Here is a 19,372-nt window from a genome sequence, read left to right as displayed (position 1 = left end):
TGCAGCAGAGTGGAGCTGTGGCAGACCTGTTGCCTCTCTGAGGTCTTGAAAGAACTTCTGGTTGAAGATGAAGGCCACGCCGCTGATCTCCTCGACCTTTGCCTCCGCTGTCGTGTTCCTGTTGATGAAGTTAGCAGTGATGGCGATGGCAAGCTTGCCCCGGAACTCCTTACGCCGAAACCCTGGGGATTACAGGGAGGAAGCAGACAGCGCGTGAGCTTAAGGTCAAGAATCAGGGTGCACGGACCGAGAACTGTGAACACATGAATTCAAAACGTTTTACGATAAAAGACTCAACTAAACTAAACTAGCTAAATGTGCCAACTCATATCTGCTTTTACAACATGTCAAAACCTGCAAATGCATACTACACATTATAAACGCAACCAGATGTTCTGTATCACAAACAACTTGCTGGCTTTTCAAGCTGTGTGAATGTAGTTTATGGTTATCCCAGAGGGAGCCTGCTGCTTCCCCTCTGTAATGCAGCAGTCAGTAGTACAGAGAGGGGTCATGGTACTCTGCTCCATGGGGGCTCGCTTTGCCAGTGTGGCAGTGTGTGAGGCCCAAACACTCATTGAGGAAACAGACAGCCAATTCAACAATTCCTATTCTGCTCTGCTCTGCTGGGAGAGCAAACACTCTCTGAAGTCGGATGTAGCAGCCAGACACACACACACACACACATGTGCACAAATGCTCATTCATGCGTGAGGAATGGAGTGAGGTCAGGCACTCGACCACAGCTGTACACAAGTGAGATCATAATCATTATGACTGACCTCCGTGTCCACGTGAAGAAACAAACAAACAGTGTTCCCTGTGCTTTCTTTGTTTAGTCAAGATAAATCTGCATTACTAATGCATTTCGCCCAGCCTGTAAACACAGACTTGCCTGGTAGTGTGTTTCTCCTTCCGTCTGCTCCGATGATGACGTCAAACTCCAGCTCACTGGCAGGGTGTGTCTTGGGATGGACCTCAGCCCTCCAGCCTATCCCTGAGAAAACAGAGCATGTGTAATGTAACGTGACAGAAATGCTTCAGATAGTTCTCTGACGAAACACATGTTCAATTCACATTCATTTTTTCTTGCGCTGGCCTGGCAGCAGCTTGATTCACTCACGTTCAGTCTCTTGATCTTCAGGGGGTTCGATAAGACCCTTGAACTCTACGTTGACATGGATCTCAATGCCCAGCAGGAGAGCCATTTTTAGCAGCATTAACTGAAGCTGACGAATACCTGCAATACAAAGGCAGAGAGAAACAAAACTCAAGTGAGATAAGAACTACACAACAACAAAGCATACATCTTCTTAATGCATACAAAACAACAAAACCTACAGGCAAATATGACATGAACAAGTACTGTAAACAAACGAGAGCAAAATCTGTCATGTGTACTCACTGATATGATCGATAGCACCAGCGCAGAACTTCCCATAGAACTTCTTGGCCCCGAGGCCCCTGAGGTCCTGGATGGTGAAGGGCCAGAGGTGCAGCACATTGTTCCTGGAGAAAGCATCTCTCTTCTCCAGCAGCACCACTTTGGCCCCCAGGAAAGCCAGCTCGATGGCTGTACGTAAGCCGCACGGCCCCGCACCAATGATCAAACACTAGAGACATGGAGACGCAGATGTTATGAATGAGCTGTAAGAACCATACACATTGGAAAAGCTGAGTCACTGCCCAGCTTTGGCCACATGATGAAAACCCACATATTCAGACTGCAACTTGACACTGCCCTCTAACACATCTCACTTCTTCAGTTGTTTTATTGGGAAAAATAAACTTCCTCTTGACTCGAATTTGAGTATAAATGAGATTAGTTAAACTAGCGCTTCATTCATCCCAAGGGAATTTTTATTAGCTGGCTAAGTGAACTTTGCGTGCAGATAATATTTCAAAGCTCTACTAGATAATATCATTAATAATAATACATTAATATTAATAATAATAATAATAATAATAATATAACTATATTTACAGTCTTATCTCTTTTTTGGGTCAGCAATGTAAACGATGAAACCCAGAGAAGGCGACAAACCAATATAAAGCAATGACACATCCGCTTGGCTGGTAAACATGAGCATTACATGATTCCTCTGCGTTTACACCTGGTCTTAAAGTGCAATCTGTATCCGGACAACATTATCCAGACATGTTAATGCAAGTTGTAAATGCGCCGTGATCAGAATGTGATTGGATCTGCCTGACCACCTCTGGAAGTAGTCTGTCTCGCATTGTGTTAGGTGTAAACGCAGTATTTGACACTTACAGCGGTTTCGCTGCCACCTCAAATTACTCATGCAGAGGTTTTGCAGAGGTTTTGCTCCGGAGGACAGACATTCGATCTCAGTGAGGATAACAAGAACTCACTAAAAATACCAGGTGTAAACACAAATGGAAGATTAGATCATTTATTATCGGGATAACGTATCCGGGGTACAGATCGTATTTTAATACAGGGTGAAAAGTCAGCATCAAACAAAACCGCCTTTAACTGAATCATACAGTTTGTGCTGATGCAGGCTTACTTTTGAGTTGGCACAGGCACGACCCTTCTTGTACTCCTTATGGCTGGCCCTCTTGTCTAACTTGGCCCAGAGCGCCTTGGCCTTCCAGTAGTTGAGTTTGGACTTGAGCTTGTGATAGAAGACCCTGTACTCGGTGGGCTTGACTTCCAGGTGGTCACACAGCTCCTGGAAGGCCTTGAGCGTGCCCTTAAACGTGCTCGCCTGGACGAAGTTGTCAAACAGCACGTGGGACCGGTTCACCCCATCTCCTCCAGTTGCACCAGTGCCTCCATCCCCCATGGTCCAGACTCACACAGGGCTGTGAGGGCCCTTCACCCCCTGAGCCAGGGGCCTCTGGGTCCAGCCCCAGCCCTGGAACACACTCTCTCTGGTGGAGGGCTTTAACTCAGGCCTCAGGCATCTTCATTCTGTCAGCGAGAGGGAGAGAAATAAAACGGAGTGAATCTGAGAAGATACTTCCACATTCTGCTGCAAAGTTTAGTCCTGTATAAAATATTACCACATGTTGCAACAGGGCATAAAAGCAAATGTACAAGATTACAGCTTTCGAACGCTCGAATGACATCAACACTGTACAATCCACCATAAGCTGAAACTTAAGAGACTCTTGCCTCTTTTGGCGCCCTTTTTATGAAATGGTCCCTAAAATTCTCTAACTAAACAACCATATGTATTACAGCTGGTCAGACAAGCAATCAAAACTGCAATTAAGGATAAAGAACATGTCATTTAAGGTCTCGCTGTTATTTCTCTGCAGCGACTTGACCTCAAACAACCTCTTATCTGTCTAGGTACGCGGCTGCCGGACACAGGAAGAGCACTGAGCCCACACAAAGCCAAACAGGAAACGCACAGGGCACATGTGTGTAGACATTTCTTTGTGGCACAGAATCTGTCCAGACAGACCCCAGACGCAGGAAATAGTCAGTTCATCCCAAAAAATACTGTCACACTCAACACAATCCTATTCATTCAAGAAATAATCTGACATTAGTGAGAAGAAGCCAGAGATGACCAACAGATTTCTCCACTGTCACTGGCCCCTGGTTTGTTATAGCTTCCTGTGTAAACAGTGAGTGAGAGTTGACTTGCTGCTGTTGTTGTTTTACCTGCTGTGACTTGTGGCAGTTGAGCTTTATGTGTTCTGCTTTTTAACCCCCAGGGGGACGAGATCATTCATGTTCTTTGGCGTCTATGGCTCAGCTGTCATGACTGGAATGTCTTGATGGGCTCTCCCATTAACTCTGACTGTATTTATTGAGCAGCATGAGCAGCCTTTAAAAGCCTTTACTCAACATCAGTGCAAGTTTAAAGGGGGGGGGGGGGGGGGGGGGGGGGTAATGGAGAGGAAAAGGGTTAAAGAAATATCACAAAGCGCAGGGACAAAAGTGGGGATGTTGACTGCAAAAAAAAAAAAAAAAAACAGTCTATTTGCTGACTTATACATTTTCAGCCAAGCAGTGGTTCTGGTTTGCATTATCTGCAGGGCAACGAGGAGAAACTCGCCGTGCTTGTTCGAAACTCACAGTGGCTCAGCAAACAGGATCACCTATGTAACTCTTCCGCATTCAGCATGTAGAAAGAGTATCCCAATAATTAGCGTGAGTGAGGAAATAAACAAAATATTAAATGAATACTTTGAGATTTAGGGAGACAAACATGAAGCTACACCTATGAAGTTCACCAATCATCTAAATGGTGTTTCTGATCAAAAAAAGAATTGTCAATAAACATTTATGTTTGGGACCTAACTTTTATTTTGTAAGGAATAAGTCAGGACTTAGTTACTTCCTGAAGGACACACATGACCAATTCAGTCTCTCTCTCTCTCTCTCTCTCTCTCTCTGTGTGTAACAACTTGAGCTTTGTACTCAACTGTCCAGGGTGCTGAGCTAGTTCATGAAAACCAATGTAGTCCCAGTCCCAATGGCAACACATGATGAAAGGGAGGCAGGTACAGAGGTCAGCTGGCCTCCTTTTCACACCCTGCCAACTCCTCGCTGCAGTGAAAACAGCAGGCTCTGGGTTTGGCTCTGCCTCAGTCAGGCATGATCGGGGCTGAAGGCTGCAGTGCCAGCACAGACAGAGAAGGCCCTTTTCCAACACAAGCATTTAGATATCAGCTACATCATTTCCTCTGTAAGTGAATTTGACTCTAAAATCCACACACACACCAACTGTAAAGGCGATCTGTAGTAGCTTGTAGTTTACATGCAAAATACTGTCGAGCACTAGTTCCTCTAAGACAGTACAGATAAGACGGCATCAACATCGATCATAAAATCAAAACAGGAATGCTCTGATCGACCGTGTGTCAGTGGGAGTCAGCCAATACTCATTACCAATGACTCAATCAATGGTTCTTAATTTGTTTGTCAATAATAACGGCAACATGATCAAAAGTAGTAACAGAGAATACATGAACGTCACTCAAATAGTTGTCAGGCATCCGAGGCCTGTTCCTGTTTATCTCCACAAGGATTTAAGATGCTGTGGTTGATTGCCGTGCAGAGTAAATTGATGTGCAGTCAGGCTTGCAGTTTCTTTTGTGTCTGGCAAGTGGTGGGGGCCTGCGACGGCACGCTGCAAGCAAACACAGATGAAGGAGAATTTCAAGGTTACGTTCTAAACGAAATTTGGGCCAGCGTGTTCGCTTCAGACTCTTCGCAGCCATTTCTCGGTGCACGGCATCTTATCCGTGCAGAGTTCAACGGCACCAGCAAGCCACAGATTCCAGGTGCATCAAGTGTGATATCAGGTGAATGGGTTAAGTGCAAAGGGAACCACGATGACATCTTTCATTCATCATTGGAGTGTGTTTCAAAATATAAAAAGATATAATAAATCACTGCTCCCGTTACTTTTGAAATGACTAAAACTAAATAATTTTTGGAAGCAATGAGACTAAATATCATGGATAAACTTTATAGGCAGGGTTGCGACTAGATAACCTTTTTATCATCAGTTAATCTGTTGATTGTTTTCAAACACTATTGATTCATCTTTTTATGTAATTTAATTTAGGCTTTTTTTTCATGAGATATGGCTTCAAAAATTATCAAAATAGATGCCTAATAATTTTCTGTTTTTACAGGGTCTCATGCGCGGGGGGGGGGGGGTTTCTGGAAATCTTAACAAAGAGGAACCAATTGAGATCTGTATCACATCAGCTGCAAACTCATCAACCCCAGAAAGTCTGACAAGAGCATGTTAAAACAAAACAAGCCCTGAATTCTTACACTCTACTCTTTGACCCTTCTCATGGTTTTCAAGTTAACGACGGAGGACAAGCAGAGGGGTGGCAGTTCATCAGCATTGAGACTGTTTCTAGAGGCAGAGAAGACGAAAGCAGTTCATCTCAAACTCCTCGTTGAAAGCCTCGTGAACCGTACTTAAAAAGGAACAGGAACTTGAGAGGATGGTCTCAGAGGGTTCATAATTCACTTAATGGTGAAATCAAATCTTTCTTACGTGAGCTAAGTTAAGTTCTCTTGCTATGTCTCTCTCCCGGTCCACAGCAGGGACAAAAGCGACCCCACCCCCCCCACCCCTGTGGGATTTTTATGTGACTCTAAAGACATGCAGGTTGTGGAGACACATCAAGGACTACACATGGGAAATGAAAGGATGCTATGAGCTTTATGACACACTTGTGAGAAAGCTCGCAGTAAACATCGAGCACACTTTGAGGTCTTTGAAGGAAATGGGGGAGCAACTGCTCACAGACATGCTGGGTCACAGTATGCGTTTGTGTGAGCTGCCCAATGACGGTGCAGCTCAGGCAGGCTGTGCTGTGGCATATATCCCCCCTCAGACTCTAACCAAGTTTAATGACAACAATAAACCTGTCCCATAATACGACAGTAATGACAGTAGCCTCCTGCAGAGACGCATATGGCCACTCAACGGGAGAGGCTGCAGCATGTGTTTCTGTTGGGCGGACAATGGTGACGGAAGAGACCCCCAAAGATGGGAGTTATTGAATATGATTTAGACAAAGTCCTGTTTTTCTCTTCTACATGACTCAAATTGCAAACAAACAATTTTCACTGGATAACACAAAGAAGAAAATCCAAACGGCTTTGGCTCGGCACGCACTCAAAATCGTCTGGACATCTGGATAAGCTAGCAGGATTTCACACATTCACAGAATTCACACAAGAATTACACACATGCATGTAAGCCTTTATACACACACACACACACACACACACACACACACACACACACACACACACACACACCCCAACCCCCCAGTCTGCATACACACACAGCATGCCTTTTCTTCTCACTGGTTGTATTACATCATCCTCTAATCTAAAAATAGAGCCAGAGATTAGGCCACTAGGCTACAAGTTTGACAGCACTGCCTTTGTACACTGTAAACACTGTCACCGCCAGTCATAAAAATTCATAGACTATAAATAATTATTGATTTGAAAACAGACTGGATGAATGAGTATGTTGTAAATTAATATTAATCAAAACTTGTGGTGCCTATTTTTCTTTTTAGTTCAGTCACGGAGGAGAAACCACATTATTTATTCTGTTTAAAACAAAGAATAGACAGAGAGCAGACAATAATATGTTGTCCAAATGTTCATTTTCTCTGTCAATATAACACAGAACAACGTTTGTTCTGCTTCTTATCCACCATAGAAGCATAAAGTAACCGGAATGACTGTAAGTTTGTATGTGTGAGTCCTCAAATGACATTTTGTCCTCCGTCAGTCTCCGGCTCAGAAATGACTGATGCTCAGTGGACAACCCTGGAGATGAAAGTTAATATCCCGACCCATCTCCCCCTCTCATCCATCAGTAGGCTTGGCACAGTGCAGGAGGGAGTGCAGGACGCAATCTTTCTCCCTGAGCAGAGGAAATCTCCGCAATAATGGATGTGCAAGCAAGAACATTTAAGTCAATCAAACTTATAGCCTGCCACACCCACTCCACCACTTCTAAAATCCTACAGCAATAATAGCTGGATTTGACTGTTTTATGTCTCTGCTCATTTCTCCTTGTTTGCCTTATGACGACTTCCACTCCGTCTTTGTTCTTGACAGTTAATGATCACCTTCACAGCCCACTTATACTCATTATGCTCCTCACTGGAGATGGCTGCATTACACTATGACTATGATGCTAATTTCAAAGCAACGCAGCAGCTGCCTGTAGGGTTCAAATACATCATACTGACAACAGAAGTAGACTAATTAACTCTTATTTCTCCGTTATTTGTCGGTCATTGTGTGCACAATATTTAGGCTAGCTAGAGAAAGTTCACCACCGTCAATAAAAACAGAGAGCATATGCTAGGCTTATTTTTAAAGCAATAGCTCTACATTTTGGGAAATAAGGGTTAGTAATCAAGAGAATAAGGTGATTATATCACTTCAATCCACCCATTATGCTAATAGGATTAGTCATTTTAGCTTAGTCAATTGACCCGAGAATTTCTCAATAGCTATTTTGACAACTGAATAATGGTTTAAGCTATTTATTAAGCAAAAAAACCAACTTGTGTTGGTTTAAGCTTCTTATACGTGAAGACTTGCAGCTTCTCTGTATTTTATATATTAATATCTTTGGGGTTGTTGGACAAAACACGCGCATGACGACAGACATTTTATACTATTTTCATTACATTTTTTAGACTAAGCTATAAATTGATTAACGGATAACGAAAATAATCATCAGTCGCATGTTATCTTGTACTCCTGCAGTTTAATACCTAACATGATGTAAATCCTTCTGAGTGATTCCACCAAACCTAATCACTTGCACTTCCTTTCATTTTTTTCTGGCTCACTTCAAGCACTTCAGCTGTTGCTCTGTCTCTGTCATCATGCTTAAGTATGTCTCTTCTGTTTGGTGACAACACTTGACTTTGAGTTTCTCTAAACACCATCATATTCATCCCTCTGTCATCAGACTAGCATAACCATCTTTTCCTTGCCATCATCTGGTTGGAGCATCACAGTGCTACTTCGAACATGTTTTCAGAGCCCCGCAGAACTTCATTACATGTCGCGACAGTCAGTGTATTGTTACAGTAATGCGACACGTGACCTTCAAAGGGCACCAATAATGGTCAGCTTCCCTTCACAGGAATATTAGAAATACAGATTACAGGGCAATAACTATAGAGGTAGTATTCACATTCTTGATCTATTTATAAATGTGTGTATAAGCCCATTTTGAAGCGCTTCCAGTAATACAAAAGTGCCACATTCATTCTGTAGTCACACTGTGATGCCTCCAACTAGAATTTCCTCATCAAAGATGTTTTGAGTGTGTGTGTCTGCCCTGCGCACTGCTGTGAACAGCAATTAAAGTGCAAGCAAGATGCAGGGAAACAAGTCCATTCATAAAATTAGGCTGTTTCGCCACACACTTAAAAGCACCAGACAAGTGTATTCTTTCATTCGTGTTTCGAAAAAGGACTGAGCCTTTGCCAGGAGCGCTCATCATTACTGTGTCTGTTTGAAAACCACAGCTATAAACAAAAGACGGGAATGTGAAGCCTTGGGTCTAACTCGCAACAGGTAAGTCTGGCGGTACAGCAGTCGTATGATGATATTATGAGAGGTGTTATGAAGAACACAGTCTATAAACATCGTGTTTGTCTTAAGCAGGAAATATAATTACCTTGAAATGACAGTAATAATAGTTTGTCATTGCACGTCAACACAATGATGAGTGGATGAATGCTTTACTCTGTTTGATATCTGTTATTGTCTGGAGATGCTCATTATGAGCCCATGCAAACTCAGTTCTAGGCTATTCATATACACAGGAATGGAGACAGTCATGTGTCCATTCACAGCAGCAGACAGAGCCTCACGGCTCAGTACACAAACATTTCTTGACTGAAACTCAACTTGCTTCTGGCAGAGGCCGACTCCAAACCATCTGGCATTTGAATCACTTCTGCCTCTGACAGTCGGGCCGCTTCTGTGCAGCTGAGCACTTCATCTCAGCTCCCACAACTGATACAGATTTTCACCGACTCCAGAAGCCGATCATCCTCAGAGCCAGTAAACATACAAATTCCATGTTGTCCTCTCTTCAACACTAAAGAGATTGACATATTAATACGCAGCGCGCTGGAAAAACATCATGTTCTCCGTCAAATTCATCACTTCTGCGGTGTCCTGGGACTCAGAGAACTGAGATGTGAAGTGCAACATGTGCATGCTGCATCCTCTGTTTTTGCCGGCCTCACTACAGGCCATAAATTTTGACCACTATACAGTATGCTACCAGTAAATGATGGATGTCTCAAATAGATTATCTTTATATCTTTATGCAAGTTGGAAATATTAAATACCACTTTCAACTGAATGTTTTCCATCCTTCCACGACGAAAACTTTCCAGGTATGTAGTTAAACTGGACGATATGTGCTTTATTATATTGTACATTGTAGTAAAAGCAGTTTTCACCATCTATCTGCTCGAGTTAAACTGAAATAGAGCAGCTAAATCTAGCTCCACTTGACCTTAAATTATGTAATCTAAAGGGCTGACGTGATTCTAGATCAGAGGTTCTGCTCCAAGATTAATACTGGTCCCAGTCTGCTCAGTTGTGCTGCCAAGACAACCCTCATTTCTGCCCAAAAAAGATGAGTCAGGGATTAACCGAATCTGAGCCCCCCTTACATTTCTGAATCTACTGGCCTATGTCAGATTCATTCCAACCATGACAAGGGATTTCAAATGAATTGGTTTTTCAAAGTGCAAAATAGCACAGCCAATGAAAAAATTAACTCAGAATCTCTCTCTGAGACTTCTCAGGGGAATAAGTGCTGATGACAAAAGGTCTTTTTCTCATGAAATTCATGTTAGTAACAGCTCCAGGGGAGTCTGAGCCTGTGCCCAGACTGCTTGCTTATGGGTGTCAAACATGGTCGATTTGAGCTGCCTGCCAGCACTTGCTGCAGCTATTTGATTAAGGAAACCTCTCAAATCCCAACTCGAATGCCACTTCTCCCACCTTCATGCCTTTCATAACAAGAGTAGAGCAGGCACCGCAGCTATGCAGCCATAAACGCTGCGAACCACAAAAGGAACGGAGGAAAACTGCAGCTACACTGTAAAGCTCAGCTATTCATTCGTTTGTGCTATCGATAGGCCTGCTAATTAAAACCGTCATGGGTTTTCACATTTGGCTATCTGTGCTGGTCATTTGCATACTTCACACCAGAGCGTGCAGTGAGATGGAGGCATGTATTTGGTTACTCATATGCTCAGCTCCACGCTTCCCAGGGAACTAGGAAGTGTAATCTGAGACCGGTAGGCAAACACAGTCAACACAGACCAGTCTCCAAGGCTTAGTCATGACCGGTGTGGAATGGAGGCATGCGGGAGGGAAAGGAGAGGATGCCTCAGACTGGGTACAAGACCTGTTCAACTCTTTCTCTTTCTTTCACGAGGAGAAATCAAATTAAAACTGAATATATAAATAATCAAAAGCTAGATAGGAATTAGGCCTCTCGTACATCCAACAATATCTGCTACGTCAATCAGAGAGGTTCTATTTTATTACCGAAAAAACCAAACATCTCAAATTGATTCTTTTGTCTCCCTGCGTGTTCTGACATGAAGGATGATGGACAGGAATATAAACAGCTGGGCCGAGACATAAAAACTAACCTTCGAGGCCTCATAACTAGATCACACATTTAACACACGCGGGCTAACCCACGGAATGTTTCTTATTCTGACAGGCCATGGGAAACTCTGTTCACCGTTTCAGCTCTGCTCTGTTCCCCATATTAATTACAAAGCTAATGTTTAAACTTCAAGAGGCTCAGAAAACAGACAGGATTCCAGACTGAATGTAACAGCCAGGCAGGCTGGAAATCTGCAAAGAAAGAAGGAGAAACAAAGTGATATTTCTGCTACAGGCGTTGTGTGATTTCTCGCCAGGGTTGTCTGAACTGAGAGGGTGGACTTGTGGTTATGATACTATGAATAGTTGTTATAATAGTGGAGCTTTATCCTCTGACATTTGATTCTGATATATGTGGGAGAAAAGATAGGAACCACACAAATAGCTGCAATACTCTGAAGAAATAGCAAAATAAGGAAAAGGTAAACACATAAAAAAACAAAACAACAGGCGTTAGACTGCCAAGTGGACATGAGCCTTCATTGTTCAACATTTTTGAGATTCATTCTCTCCAGATATGACAAAATCAGTGGCTCAGTTGAAATCATTTCTTGATCAATATCATCCGACTCCACCATAGAATCCAAAGGCTGCTTTTCAACGCCCTGACGGGACAAGCAACGGTGACACACAGGAAGCACAAGCCATAATCCTGTCACATCCACACTTGCGTTCTCTAATCTCCGTGCGTGGGCGCAGCTGTGAGCAGTTCAGATGGTAAACAAGTGGCGGGATCTGTGGGCTGTGGGGATTGTGGGATGAAGGGAATCAGCAAAACGAGCTACCAGTACCAAGACAGACAAGCCAGCACCTCTTCTCCAGGCCCGTAGATGCTTTGACTTTTCTCCAAGGCTCAAACATCCTCAAATTTGGCCTTGTGACAGCCTGTCAGGGTGCAGTGAAGCAGCTGCAGCAAACTAACAACCCCAGCGGACCCGGTCGCACCGGAGAGCACTCTACGAAAGTGAAGACCAGGATACCTAATAGGATGACTGTAAACTGAGAACTGTGGAGAGCAGGTATACAAATATCAGCTGGGCCAAGACCTTGCCTCCTTGGTATGAGGTTTAGCCAGTGAGTGCATACTACTCAAGCTCATTATTCAGTGTTGGCTTTCACTGAGGTGTATCGAAAGTAACAAAATCTCACGTTTGCACTGTTACATTACTGCTGCCTTTGGCTCCCTCTTCAATTCACTTTCAATTCAATTGACAGGTCACATTTTTGTTAAAAAATGAAATAACCGACACCTGCATTTTCAGTTCCGATAACCGAAGAAAACTCCAAAACTTTTCTTTCTCCAACCCTTGAAGTAATTCTGTAAATATGCCCCACCGCAAAACAATGTCTAGATTACTCACATATGCAGATCAAACACAGTAGTGTGAGAATATGCAAGAGAGGCTCTCTTCCCAGCCAAACACTGCTCAATCATTTCATCTCCCTCTTGCCAGTTCCACTAAAGAGTTCAGCACACCCAGGACCAGAGGAAGGTCAGCCTTCCTGTGTGAACTGCGCAGAGCTGCAGGCTCATCCAGTAGGAAGGTAAGTGAACACCCACACAGAGCCACGAAGCATGCCGATAGATTTACAGAGGAAAGTACAAAAACAGAGTCCTTCCAAATTACACGTTCATCCCTGTCACATATAACACGATGCAGGTGGTAGTGGAATTGAGTGTTTGGCGGTTGCTGCACAGTTTACACTTAAACACTAGAAGAAAACTTGAAGTGCTTGCCTGTAAGTCATGTTTCAGTAAATAAACAGAAACGAGGGATGGGGAGATGGATCGGATGGAAAGGAGGGGAGAGTAAATAGACCTGAAAGGAGTTCCAATTAAATCCAATGTGAGAAGTCCCGAATCTTAACGCAATAAAAAGACAGTGGGAAATTCTGTGTAGTAAAGACCCATTCTCTTCCCTCACATCAAAGTTTCAAGGATTTCAAAGTCCCAAGCCACACATTGCATCTGTTTCTATGTTTTAAATTTGTTCTATCAGGATTAACCCCTTGAGACATATCACCTTGTTTTCAAATTCTGTCAATTGGCCACAACAATATCTATATCATAAACATTTTGAGTGCAGTCCTGCTCACAAAGATTACCCAGAGTTTGCAAATAGTATTTTTTTTTTTAAAAAGAGAAAATAGGAAAAATGTAACAAATGAGTAAAAAGTGACAATTTGTGATTTTAGGGGAAGTTATGCACTGGAACCCTGCAGTGTGGTGACAAACAGTTTCTCAATTTTGGTATCATTGTGTTTGCACCGAAGCCAAAACCAACACCTGTGCTCACCTACTACATCTGAAAACATGTGCTATAGCTGGAGAAGCTGCACACAATTACTGGGCAGATGGTTTTGCATCTTTAATTGTGTACACATTAAAGCAACAAGATACAATGTGTAAATAAGTCAGCTTTAGAGGTGCTGGTAGGTGTGAGCGTGAACTCTAAACAGAGGTAGGTTAACCGTTTCTCCTGCCTCCAGTCTTTAAGCGAAGCTAGGCTAAACATGTTCTCAGTTTTCAGTAACTATTTTCACCTCATGGTTGTGAAAGTGGTTTCAGACAGCTACTTTACCATCTCTCAAGCAGGTGTCAGCTAAGCATCTGTCTGTAGTATAATTAAGCAGGTATGGCCTCATGGGCGCACAAACACAACCCCTCCAATTAACTTCCATGCTAATAGTACAGTGATACGACTTGCCTTCTGCTCGTCACAGCATCAGTTGCTATGGAATTGTGGACCATTTGTATGTACAACCCTGAGCATGTGCTTCGCTGACATTCACAGGTTGTTACTTTCAAAAGGGTGCCCGGTGCTGGCACCTCACAGACGTATATCAGGCCCCACCCTGATGGGAAAAAAAAAAAAAAGACCAGGAGAGACAGGCCCTTGTAGAATTGTTCGCATTCTTCTGGGAAAGAACATTTAGTGTGCTTGTTTCTCCATCAAGCCTGCCAGAGAAGAATCCGTCTCTTGTCCAGAGAGGCAGATAACAAGGCCCAGCCTCGTCCACACACAACCAGAGAGTGAATGTGAAATATGATGTGGTCTCAAGAGGGATGAGCGGTTGAAAGGGCCCTTGCAGCCATAGGCTGAGCAGCTGTTAGATGCTTCCTCGGGCCTGATAGCTCTAAAGGCCAAGCTGTTATATAGGTTTCAGAATATAAAGCTGTGTCAGAGTAAGACCTGACTGGTTGCAGCATGGCTATCAGGGTACACCAGCCTTTTTCTTGGTAACACCCCTGAGTGCTACTACTACTGCTCTCTCACGTCTTAGAGAACAGAGACAGGGTTTATGAATTCTGTGGATCCTCATACACAATAATTTCAGAAGAGAAAATACATGTAACTTTAACTAATGGGTGAGGTAATATTATTAATAGGTAATATTATAATGATCATAACAATTATAGGTTGACTGTGACTGATAAGGGTCATTCTCAAGGTGACTTTAAGTGTCCAGTGTCTGCCAAATGCAAGTATAGGCATTATTAGACTGATTAAACTGCAAATGCAGCAACACCTTAGCTGATAAGACACTAAATACGTGAATTATTTATGTAGCTCTCTATGACTGCCGTAAATAACCTGGAGTGTTGTATTAAACAAACTGTATATAAACATACTAATGTTAACAATAAGCTACAGAGCAGAGGACCGAAACAAAGCTGACCTTCATGTAAGCGCCCACTAAGCACGGCTCTCAGCAGTTTGTACAAAGATAGCTAAGACAAATACAAAGTTGCGAGACCAAAGGTTATATTTGAATTATAAAGGCCTTTGTCTGTGGCTCCATGTTTGCAAAGCTGGTTATATGTTGAGATATTAGTTTAAAGATTTTTAAGTTGATGTCTGGGGTAAAAATATTTAACATCGGTGGTTAGGTATAGATATGAGCCTTGAAATGATTACAACATGATTAGGTTTGTTTGCGTTTGGTGTGGATAAAGTTAGAGTAAGGAGCTGAGAAAACAATTAGCCATACTCGTAGACTGTATATAAAGATGGACGTAGTCTCCGAGACGGCACCCATAGGTTTCTGAAGAACGGTTTTGAAGCTCAGACTCAGCCAAGACTTCGGCGCATGCCGGTTTAATAACTGTGGTAAGCATTCGCTCCCATCAGCATCATTAGCACAGCTGGGCGTCTGTGCCACAACATCATCTAACAAAATCACCAAACACATAAGTAACAGACAACGGCTGTGGTGAAAGTGATCATTCAGAGAGAAAGTTAGAATTAATTACATCTATGTGAGATGTCGCGCAGTCAACTGAATGAGATGCATAAAGAGGTGTGCCTTTGGAGGGAAAGCCAGACCTTGTGCTCTCAACACTCGCAACACTGACAACTCTCTTCTACAGAATGTAACTAGGGTTTTCAAAAAATCTCTGAAAAGTCAGTCATCTAGCAACGAGGGCAATAAGTTGGTAACACTACCTGTAAACACCCCCTGATGACATAACAGAAACTGTTTGCGCAAATTCACAAAAAGCAGCTGCCAATAGGGAAACTCCAACACTCGCCCAGCTGACCAATGGTGTAACTTTACTATTCAGTCAGTCAGTCAGTCATGGACATTTGTGTTTGTCAGGCTGGCCTTGCTGTTGCAGTCCAGCCAAAAATCTCGGATTCTTTAGCTGCTAATTAATGCTCCTTAATGTTCATCAGTTAGTTGCTAACTTTGTCCGTCTACTGTTTTGCACTGGGAAGATAGTACACAGTTAGTTTATCAGGGTTTGGTTTTTTTTTTTTCTTTGGTAAAAACAGCTGCATCTACTGGAAAATTATTGATGACAGCCATTTGTGGGGCATAAAACCCAACAATGAGCTAAAGAAAGGACTGAAAGCCTCTGGAGAGGTGAGGGAAAATCTGAAGTTGGTTTATAAATTTCTGTGGGTTTATTAATCAACTAGTAATAAAAATAAACATTGGTCCGCAGCTAAAAGGTCACCGCATGCATGAGAGACTAATAATAATATTCGATGGTGATAATACCAGTTCAACTTAGCAGGAACATAAGCCTCCAATAATGGATAACTGGATAACTGTTCACTGGAACTTTGATTTAAGAAATGATTTGAGACATGACAAATATCACGTACAGGTTGCATTTCATGAGTCACCTTGCACGGCAGCCCATGAGCTGTGTTTTCCTACTACACTGTTGTAAACTTGAAATGATATCTCCTCCTGAGTCCTCTGCACACCGGTGTTTTGAATATATTTAGCCCTTGATAATCAGTATCACTCATCACACAGAGAGAGAAAAATAAGATTACGCAGCGCTGCTATAGTTTTAAGGGTCAGCACACTGAAAAAATGTAAACAATCTCATTGACCTCGCCTTAGGAATGTATTTGTCATACTGACCTACTTCTGACCTGCAAGGTACAAGAAACAGCCAAGAAAAAGTTAAGTCTTTAATCCAGAGCTGTGAGAAATCACTAAAGCAAATGGATTGGGGCCAAACTCGTAAGTCACACACACAACTCCAACCTGTGACTTCGCTGTAAATCTTCAAAATCTGATCCGTGTTATTCCAACTTTCTAAGTTAAAAACTTTGTTGGCAGTAAAGAAGGAGAATGGTGGTGAATACATTTCATCAACAATTTCATATGTGGGACTTCACAACTTTAGGAAAATAGAAAGGAATTATGTCATGAGATAGGTCTTCAGTTTACACTTTTTTTTAAAGATAACCTTAATGATATCTTAATGGCGTCTACCAGGTTGTTTGCTTTTACAATGTCTGTCTGACTCAACACTCAGGAATACGCTAATCCTCATGACTTAATTCAGTAAAGGGCACAACAGAAAGGGTTACATGGAAATTGCTCTCCAATACACTAATTTCCTTACAGTGAAAAACATAACCCTCCAACCATTAACAACACGCTATTAGCATCTAGTTACTGGCATGTCTCCTTTTAAGGACGTGCTGCAGACTAGACCCGTTTCAGTGTGCTCACTAGTTTGACATCAAAAGGGGCCAACAAGGTTTTGATGATTCACCCATAGAAACAGACCTCTGGATAAAAACTGACAGTTGGGACACGTTCATCTGTTTACAACACAGCATAAAGCTGCCTTCAGAGGGCTTCCTTCCTTCTGTTTCATCCAGCTCTGTTTCCAAATCTATGGTACTTTGTAGGGTCGTGGGGGGTCAGCGCCAGACAGGAACTCACTGCGTCCCTCTAAGTGACAGTCAGTGAGAGGTCACAGTGACTCAGCCTCACCCTATTCATCTGCACATCCACACTACCTTCCACGGATGCAACTGTATTGATGAAACACTATCAACAGCGTCAAATCTGACTCATTCATTTTATGCTGGGTAATTTCAGGGCATTTAGGTGTGTGTCATCTTTGTCTCTGTAACATAAACTCCAAAACAAGGGTGTGTACTGAACATGAATTAATAAAAAAAGAAACAAGAGTCTTCATTATGAATAATTTGAAGCATCCAGAATTTAATTTATGTTTGTTTTTCAGCAGAAAATGCTCCAGAATATACTGCTAAACTAGGACTGGACAAGATTGACAAAATCTTACAGTATATTTTTTTTCTTCACAACATCAATATATATACAGTATATACACATTATTTTGATGTAGTGCAACATTTTACTCAGAAACTGAGATGGACCTGTTCGTCTTTGGCCAATCAATTTAATTTTATACATGTAAAATCACAGTGACACAGAAGTCCTTGAAATCCAACACTGCCATAAATCAGTTTTTGTTTGCAACACTGCCCACAGTTGATGAATCTCTACCCAATTTCTACCACCTCAGGGTATTTCATCATAATCCAGTCCTATGCTACTGTGTTGTGCTAATATAACTTTCAAAATTAAGTTGACATGGGGGTTTATTTGTAGTTTTTGGTTTGCCTCTTTCATGAATGATAAATAAAAAGTAATGTGATTTTTGAAGAGAGATTTTGGAAAGTTATGTTAATTTGAGAAAAGGAATTTAAGGCAGTTTTGATCAGCTCCAGAAAACTGCAAAACATAGAACTGACACAACACTGCCTCTGCACCAATGTTAATATACTGTATGTTGCAGAAGATGCTGAAGACTACATGTTGACCTAGCTCCTCTCCAGAAAGCCAGACTGCAGTCTTCTTCAGTTTTTAACAGTGCTGAGTCAGTCACCAAGCAGTCACCTTCCCTACTACATCAGCTTGCCCCACAACACCCTGTGACCTCACAGAAGATGTCCCAAGTCTAGCATTGCTGGAGTTTCTACAGCCGAAAAAGGAGGTGGATGAAATGCAACAAAAGGTCAGTATCATTGATCGATACAACAAATGCTCCATCACTCAGCTGAGACAGGATAAGAGTCTTTGTCCAGGGGAAATGCCTGTCAGGTCAGTACCTCACCGCTCCATTTAGCCACAGACTGACTCTTGTTGCTGTGTGTTGACGTATGGCCCAATCTGGGTCAGCTGGAATAATATGGTATTGTTGTTATTGTTGAGGTCAGTGTGCAGCCAGCCAACAAGACCAAAAGCAGAAGCATCAAATAAAAGCATGCATGACTAAGGGATCAGGAGGAAGATTTGACTGACTTGGGAATCCCAGGCCTGTTACACAGGTGTTGGTCTGTGTTATGGAGAAAATAAATGTGGTACTGTGCATCAAAACAACAGCACACCCCTCAGACTGTTTAAGCAGCAACATCATCACAGATTACCTACTTCCTTGCGTCAAGCATTTGCATAACTCAGTTTCTGGACAAGACTGTGAAAACAAGTAGCTAAATTAAAAACTCCTCAATAAAGAAATCAGAGAGAAAAGACTCCTAAGTGGAACATAGAAACTGTCACCACTTGGCTTCAACAGGAAAACTGACCAGCATACACCTGTTGTACTTTATTAGATTCTAACACAACATAGGAACTACTTCTGATGCTGTATACTACTATTCAACAAATATTTGTAAAATATTGTCATAGGGTTGCAGGAATGTTTCATATACAGATAAAACACTGACAATAACAACAGATATTCTCCCCTGAGAGCCGAATCAGGTACAGGTAATTAACTAATCCCTTCACCCAACTAAGTTGTACCTCTGTTACTGCAACAAAAAAAGGATGTCAAACGTCCAGGGAAGTTCAAAAACTAAGGTGACACGCTGTCTGAAT

The 19,372-nt window shown here is 42.3% G+C and overlaps 1 protein-coding gene across 14 annotated transcripts in view; it reads right to left on the bottom strand.

Annotated features, from left to right (window-relative positions):
• Nucleotides 1-19,372, bottom strand: part of LOC111228358 (protein-methionine sulfoxide oxidase mical3a-like) — a 66,019-nt gene that overhangs the window by 43,161 nt on the left and 3,486 nt on the right. For all 14 annotated transcript variants that reach the window (XM_022754166.1, XM_022754172.1, XM_022754170.1 and 11 more), the window contains exons 2-6: nucleotides 2,535-2,941; nucleotides 1,406-1,613; nucleotides 1,124-1,240; nucleotides 896-997; nucleotides 27-182 (exon numbers count right to left, since the gene is read on the bottom strand). In XM_022754166.1, the coding sequence (XP_022609887.1) occupies nucleotides 27-182; nucleotides 896-997; nucleotides 1,124-1,240; nucleotides 1,406-1,613; nucleotides 2,535-2,813 (862 nt within the window). In that variant the 5' untranslated portion in view covers nucleotides 2,814-2,941. The remainder of the gene's footprint in view (nucleotides 1-26; nucleotides 183-895; nucleotides 998-1,123; nucleotides 1,241-1,405; nucleotides 1,614-2,534; nucleotides 2,942-19,372) is intronic.

Source organism: Seriola dumerili, unplaced genomic scaffold (assembly GCF_002260705.1).
Source record: "Seriola dumerili isolate Sdu_G_001 unplaced genomic scaffold, Sdu_1.0 BDQW01000219.1, whole genome shotgun sequence".
In the NCBI taxonomy this organism is placed as follows: Eukaryota; Metazoa; Chordata; class Actinopteri; order Carangiformes; family Carangidae; genus Seriola; species Seriola dumerili.
Note: the sequence above shows the minus strand (reverse complement) of the source record. Positions and strands in the feature narration are given on the sequence as shown.